Source organism: Humulus lupulus, chromosome 8 (assembly GCF_963169125.1).
Source record: "Humulus lupulus chromosome 8, drHumLupu1.1, whole genome shotgun sequence".
NCBI classification, from domain to species: domain Eukaryota; kingdom Viridiplantae; phylum Streptophyta; class Magnoliopsida; order Rosales; family Cannabaceae; genus Humulus; species Humulus lupulus.
Window position 1 is genome coordinate 58,388,266 of NC_084800.1, and position 7,896 is coordinate 58,396,161.

General features: G+C 36.7%; 1 protein-coding gene across 1 annotated transcript; it reads left to right on the forward strand.

Moving 5' to 3' along the window:
- The first annotated feature begins 2,069 nt into the window (after positions 1 to 2,069).
- Positions 2,070 to 3,956, forward strand: LOC133795453 (uncharacterized). The gene is made up of 3 exons (XM_062232902.1): positions 2,070 to 2,696; positions 2,846 to 3,395; positions 3,808 to 3,956. The coding sequence occupies exons 1-3, from the start codon at positions 2,070 to 2,072 to the stop codon at positions 3,954 to 3,956; spliced, it is 1,326 nt and encodes a 441-aa protein (XP_062088886.1).
- The last annotated feature ends 3,940 nt before the right edge of the window (positions 3,957 to 7,896 follow it).

Consider the following 7,896-nt stretch of genomic DNA (forward strand, 5'->3'; position numbering starts at 1 on the left):
CAAGAGTTTGGAGACGTTACAACATATGGGGTGTGGTCCAATAAATTGGCAAAAAACCACACCGCCCGCACCGCGAACACCCCTACTTTCCACTGCTGAAAATAACCTAGTCGTGTGAGCCAAAAATCATATCGACACCATAATTGAATCAAGATTTTGACTATGTCATAATAAATTCGAACACATGCTTTAGATCAATAGCTAGTTGTATTCAACCATTTTTGACAAAATAATAATTATGATCGTATGTAAGCTGAAAAGAGTATGCAAAACTAGTGAATCTTCTAGAAAATATAAGGAATCAAAGGATCTTAGCTCTCGGTTATATATGCTATAAGAAAATTTTGGAAGAAAGTATCAAAATTGTTCTATTAAAAAATGAGGAAAAAGGCTGGAAGACTCGTTTCTCTCTCTTCCATGGAGAAGAAGAAGAAATCGACTCGGAAGCCTGTGACTCGTTCGGTTGCTCAGGGCTCGCCTTCAATCCAAGATGTGAATGACCAGGATGGATTTGTTATTGATGATGTGCTCTCTGACGGTGAAGGTCCGACTACGGGAATGACCCTAACTGCTGAAGCGGTTGGATTTACGGAAGATGGAGAAATCCAGGTTGATACGCAACGGGCTTCTGAAATGGCTACTCCGCCTAGCTGGGCGGACAAGGTGGAGGTTGGTGACTTTCAGGGCTCGGCTCACACTCACTGGCAACAATTCACAATGGGTAAACTCTCCTTTTGTGACCAAAAACTTGAGTTTGCTGAACCATTGTTTAAAGATGGTAAGAAGATTGCCCAGGTTGATATTGAAGAGGTGAAATTCCAATCTGCTAATTGGAGTTCTGATGTTATTTGTATGGTCATTGGTGCTAATCCTCCAATGGTTGTGTTTGAAGGGTTTATCAAAAGGGTTTGGGGCCATCTAGGGATTTCTCAAATCGCTCAGATGACAATGGGGCTGACTATGGTTAAGTTTAATGATGATGCTACTTGGGACCATGTGCTTGAAAATGGTATCCTTCAATTTGATAGGAAACCAGTTATCATTCGCCCATGGACAACTGATCTCAGTGCAGTTTGCATGATCCGTTCAATGCCTTTTTGGATTAGGTTACATGATTTAGGCCTTCAGTATTGGGGTAGCAAATGCCTTAGTGCTCTTGTGAGTACGATAGGCAAAGCGATAATGGTAGAAAAATTTACTCGAGAGCGATTGAGAGTTCAATTTGCAAGGGTCCTTGTGGAGATGAATATCACAGATAATCCTCCTAGGATTATACAATACCTGAATGAGCACGGTCAGCTTATGGAACAAGGGGTGGACTATGAATGGCTTCCTATTAAATGCAAAGCTTTCTTGGGATATGGTCATTCCATGGTGGACTGCCGAAGGGAGATGAAAACTCAATGGATCAAGAAGGACATTCCACCTAAAACTTCTCCTAAGGAAAGGCGGGACAAGGACAAACAACCACTGGTTGTTCTACCTGATTTGCCTAAGGATTTGGCTAAAGCTCCTACTATTGCTGAGGGTCAGAGTACCAGTGATACGGGTTGGCAATCTCCAAATAAAGTGGTTCTTCTTTCCAAACAAGGGCCAGCAGTGAGTAAGAACAATAGAGCAATTCAAGCTTCTGCTGAACCATGCCAAAATTGAACAAATTCTTTTGTGGTGCTCCAAGAGCAGATAGAGGGTGAGAAAGGAGGTATTACTAATATAAGCTCTTCTTATGGATAATTGTAATGTCTTGAGTTGGAACTTAAGGGGGTTGAATGGTCCTAAAAAGTAGACTGCTGTTTTAGATATTTGTAGTAGGAATAAAGTAGGGGTGGGAGCTCTCTTGGAAACTAAAATGAGGGGGAATAAAGTCATGGAGTTTATGGTTAATAAATTTATGAACTGGGATTATTATTCCAGTCCTGTTACTGAAGGCAGATTATTGATCATTTGGAGGAAGATATTTGTCAAGGTTATTGTTCTTGAGGAGACTAATCAATATGTCCACTGTTATGTTAAAATGGCTGGTCAGAGACATCCTTTTTAGTGCTACATTTGTGTATGGGCTCAATACTATGGAGGAACGGAAGACTTTATGGCATAGATTACCTAAGCTTTCTCTTCCAGCCACTTCTTGGGTTATCTTGGGAGATTTTAATGCAATATTTACTGCTAAGGATAGAAATGGAGGTAAACCTATGTCCAAATCAGAATTGTTGGATTCTTCTCAGTGGCTTGCTGGAAATCAAATGGATTCACTCAAAATTACTGGTTCTTTCTTTACTTGGACTAATAATCAAGAGGGGTCAGCTCGTATCTACTCAAAGATAGACCATGTCTTTGCTAATGAAGATTGGCTGGATTTTTTTCCTAACTCAACAGCTATTTTTAGTTGGGAAACGGTTTCTGATCATTGCTCTTGTACTGTTTCTATTCTGGCCATGGAGAATTTGGGAGTTAAGTTGTTTCGATACTATAACTTTTGGAGTGATCATAAAGGTTTCAAAGAGGTGGCATTGACTAGTAGGAGGAAGCCGATTAATGGGACTGGTTTGAAGGCTATCTATCTGAAGAAAATGCGGCTGAAACATAAATTGAAGAGATTTAATAAAGACCATATTGGAGACATAGGAGTGCAATATCAGATGGCAAAAGATCAATACCAGGCAGCTCTATTCCAGCGCAGCAACATCCCCGAGACCGTACTTTTCAAGAAAAAGCCAAGGCTGCTGCTGTAGCTTTCACAACTCAGGAGCATATGTATCATAGCTTCTTGGATCAAAGAAGCAAGCTTACTTGGTTAAGGAAGGGTGACATGAATACATCTTATTTTCATGCTTGTTTAAAAAAGCATAAGGAAGAGAATAGAATTGCTACTTACATAATTGAACAAGGTAGGGTGGTTGATAACTTTCCTGAAGTGGTTTCTCATTTTCTGGATCACTTTAGAAGTTTTATGGGTAGTCCTAGTTCAGCTACTAAGAAGATAAATATGCAATGTGTGGAGCTAGGATCCAAACTTTCGATTGACCAGCAGCTTAAGTTGTTGAAGCCTTTCTCTCACAAGGAAATTCGAGATGCAGTTTTTAGCATTCCCAACATCAAATCCCCGGGTCCAGATGGGTTTGGTTATGCTTTTTTCAAGGTTTTATGGCTGGATATTGGTGGTGAAATATGTAGAGCAGTTGGACATTTCTTTGAGACAGGCAGTTTTCCTGAGGAGCTTCATCATACTACTCTGTCCTTGGTCCCTAAGACTGATAATCCTTCTTGGGCTGTGGACTACAGGCCAATTGCTTGTTGTTCTACCATTTACAAGTGTATTTCAAAGCTATTATGTTCTCATTTGGCCATGGTCCTTCCTGATCTGGTTCAGTTAAATCAGGGTGCTTTTGTTCAAGGTAGATCAATAGCTCATAATATCTTGATATTCCAAGATCTTATCAAGAATTATGGGAGATCTTCTACCTCGCCTAGATGTGCTATTAAAATTGACTTAAGTAAAGCGTATGACACAGTCAACTGGTGGTTTCTTGAGGATCTCCTAAAGGCTTTGTGTTTTCCTATGAGATTTATAGGTTGGATTATGACATGCTTAAAAAAACATATCATATTTCTTGCTTATGAATGGACGGGTTCAAGGCAGTTTTAAGGGTGAGAAGGGGCTGCGTTAAGGGGATCCTATGTCGCCGCTTTTGTTTGTTTTAATCATGGAATATCTTACTCGGAGTCTTCAATTGGCAGCTCAAGATTCTGCTTTCAGGTTTCACCCTATGTGTAAAAGTCTTAAACTTCTTAGTTTATGTTTTGCAGATGATCTGATTTTATTTTGTAAAGGGTCTCTATCTGCTATTCGAGTACTCAAGGATGCTCTAGAGGAGTTCAGTTCTGCTTTAGGGCTCCATATTAATACCATCAAATCTCATATCTTCTTTGGGGGAGTTTCTGCTGCTGATAGATAAAACATAGCTGCTGAGATACAACTTACAGAAAGGACATTTCCTCTTAAATATCTAGGTGTTCCTATGAGACCAACTAAATGGAAGCATGAAGACTGTGATATTATCATCCAAAAATTCAAAATGCGGTTACATACTTGGGCTAGTAGACATTTATCCTTTGCTGGTCGTATCCAACTTATTCATTCAGTCCTATTTGGGTTGTGGAACTACTGGATGAGCATTTTTGTGCTTCCTCAAAGTATTATTAAGGAAGTTGAAAAACTTTGTCGTGGCTTTCTCTGGGGAGTTAATGGTAATAGAAGCAAGATTCACATGGCATCTTGGACAAAGGTCTGTCTTCCTAAAGCTTATGGAGGTCTCGGGTTCAGAAATGGTTCAGTTTGGAATCGAGCCATCTTAGCTAAGTATATTTGGGCCATTTCTGAGAAGCATGATGTGCTTTGGGTCAAATGGATTAATTCTATCTATTTGAAAGACTCAAATTTCTGGTCTTACAAGCTGCCACCTGATACGAGCTGGTATTGGAGAAGTTATGTAATTTGAGGGGAAAATTCAGTTGTGATGAGGTAAAAGCTGCTGGTGCTTCAGGGAAGTTTCAAACCTCTAAGCTTTACAACAGTACTCTTTGCCAACAACAGGTGGGCTATCATCATGGTGTGTGGTGTCGGTTGTCTATCCCTAAACATAGGTTTCTGCTTTGGCAAGTAGTTAATTCTCAGCTTCTTACCCGAGATAACATACTCAGGTTTTGTGTGCCACTTGAGTCTCTTTTGTGTCATGTTTGTGGTTTCTCTACTGAGAGTCACTCTCATCTGCTCTTTGAGTGCTATCTATCCCAGAAGGTTACTGATATAATGATTAGTGGTGAAAAATACACATTTATTGATTTTAATAGTCAAAATAAATTAAGTTTTAATTAATATTTTCATCAAATTAATATGATTAAATTTATAAATGAAAATATTTAATTTTAATTTAGTTTGTTTTATTTTGTAGGATTTAATTGATATTTTTGGAACTTGGAAACAAAGAAGAAAGAAGTAAATAAAATTGAAGAAATGAGGAAAAGTTGGCATTTTTGCAACTTGAACATTGAAAAAAATTGGCCTAATTCAGCCCAGGCCTGCTGGCCTTTTTCTCCAACTTCAGCGCCGTGTGGCGCCTTGTCCTCGCGCCACGTGTCCCAGCATCACTCCTGCCAGCCAGTCCACATGCGCCACGTAGCATCTTCAGCAATGCCCATCAATTCAACTTCCTTCAACAACTCTCCAACGTGACCTTCAATAGCAGCCTCTCCTTCTCAACAAGCCCAAGTGCCCAAACAAAGGCCCATGTCCAGATCCAGCCAAAGGCAGCTCCCATCTCCAGCAGCCCAATCCAACGTGACCCCACGGCCTTGCTCCCTTTCCTCCAACGTGAACCAAAGCCAGCCCAATGCATCAACACCCCAGCCAGCTGCCTACGTGGCAGTTTCCCATTGGCTGAAAATGGGTCAAAACCCTTTTGTGTCACCAGCCATGTTTTGTGGGTATTGGGCTTTGTAAATTGCTATTTTGAGCTTTAAAGCTCATGTTTTTGTGGTATTTTAGAAAATGGGAAAATGACCATACACCAAAATAGCTAGCCTAATATTGATAATAAGATTTGATTTTTCAAAATCATATTTTATTATTAATATTTCAGATTTATTTTGTAAACTCCATTTTGTTGTTTAATTTCTTTTTTATCCTTTTTTCCTTCTATAAATAGGGACTCCTTCTTCACATTATGTATGTAATTTTTAAAGTAGAGAAACTATAGCAACATTTCCACTCACTTTCTTCTCATATTTTCTTCTTATAATTTTGTGAGAATCATGAGCATAATGGTCTAATCTTCCTAGGAAGGTTAGGGATGATTCCATATGCAAGTGATGTTATTTTGCTACTTTGATTTACTATGTTCTTAATGTAATATATTTGAATTATTTATGTTCTTTCATCTCTATCTTTATTTTGTTATCTGTATTTACTTATGCTAATAGTATATAGGATTAGTCATGTGATAGACCCAAAACGGGTATGTTTTAAATATTTATACTCGCAAGCGCACGAATCGTATTTATAGAATAGTTTTCATGTAAGCACGAGATCGAACCCAAATGAGTTGTCTAAAATCGTAAAGAAAACTATTTTAAATCAAAAGTAATAAATTATAACCTAGTTCCAAATATTGATGTGATTTTTGTATAATAAAAATCAAATAAAAGATAATAATAAAGATATTAACGACAATATATAAACATAAATTAATAATTGTAAACAAGATGGTAAAATAAGATTATTAAGGATTTAGAATCTACAAAATATAAGTTTAATAATATTTATAAGTACATTGATTCCCAAGTTTTAGTGATAGTTAAAATAAATCAAACTATCATTTTCAAAATAAATTTGTAATTTTAAGCACCAATTACTTCTAAAAAGATAGGATTTTTCTTCACTTTTCAAAATTATAATTTCAAAGCATTTAGTGTAAATCAATCTAATGAAATAAAAAATAAATCAATGAACATTATTTATAAGGCAAAACATAATATTTTTGTTCTAAGCATGGATGTGTACAATTTAATGACACATCTTACATAAAGAATATTATGGTTTTGCACTAATGAAGAACAAAGTGTAAATATGTGCTAACAATCCAAAATACATGATATTTAAGATGAAAGAAGATATTTGAAGAAGAAAATTCCATAAACTTTGTTGCACAAAATGAGAAATCAACATACAAAATAAATACTATCTAGTTACATATTGTTTCATCATCACCTCAATAATCTTAAAAAGATTAGAAACACATAACTAGAATAGCAAATACAAACTAAAAATTACAAATATAAATAGGAAAATTTGGAGGATGAACCCCCAAATTTTTCCTCTAAAAATACATAGAAAATAACCAAAAAGAAGAAGAAGATGAAGAGAATAGAGAGGTCTTGAAATGTGTAGAGTTTTTGGTATGGTAACCTCCCCTCTAAATGGACACCCTAAATGGTCTTCAAAACTCCATATTTATAGCCAAAAAAAGTGTTTAAAATAATCAATTTCAATTAATTAAATTGATTAAATTAAATTTGAAATGATGAATAATATGACATATAGGGGTAAATTTGTAGGAGTGATGATGAGTTTGGGTAAAAATGTGTAGAAAATAGGGTAAAAAGTGGCATTTTTGAACATAGGGGACAAGAGTACAAATTATGGGCTCAAGGAAAGAATGGCATGCATGGGGGGCTGCTGACTTGGGGCTTCAATGTGCTGGCAGGGGGCTTTGTTGCTGGCAGGCGGGCTGGGAGCTGGTCCGAAATAGGGCAGGCTGGATTCGGCTTGGGCCTTTGCAACTGGGCAGGCGGCCCATGGTTGCTGAAGCTGACAAGCGTGAAGGAGCTGTCGTGTGATGCTTTTTGTGGAGATACTTCGGCTGTGCATAACAAAAAAGGCAGGAGCAGCTGACTTGGTCTTTGGCTGGAGAGAAGTGGAGAGTTGGGATAGGTGACGGCAGCTTGGGCCACGTTGGGCTTCAGTAGTGGGCCGAATGGGTTACAAAAATGCCACTTTTTTCTTCTCTTTTTCAGCTTTATATCTTTTCTTTTCTTTTCAAAGCCAAAAAATACAATAAATTCCCTACAAAATAAACATAAAATAAATCATAATAAAATATTTTCAACTATAAAATAAATCAATTTAATTCTTTGAAAATATTAATTATAACTTAATTTATATTTAACATTTAATTTCAATAATACAACATTTTTACCTCAAACTAAACCACAATAATTCAAATAATTAACTACAATATTTTACAACAAAATAACTATAAAAACACACAAAAATCTATAAAATCAAAATAAGACTAATAAATTCAAAATTACTTAAAAACTTAATAAATCAATTAAAAA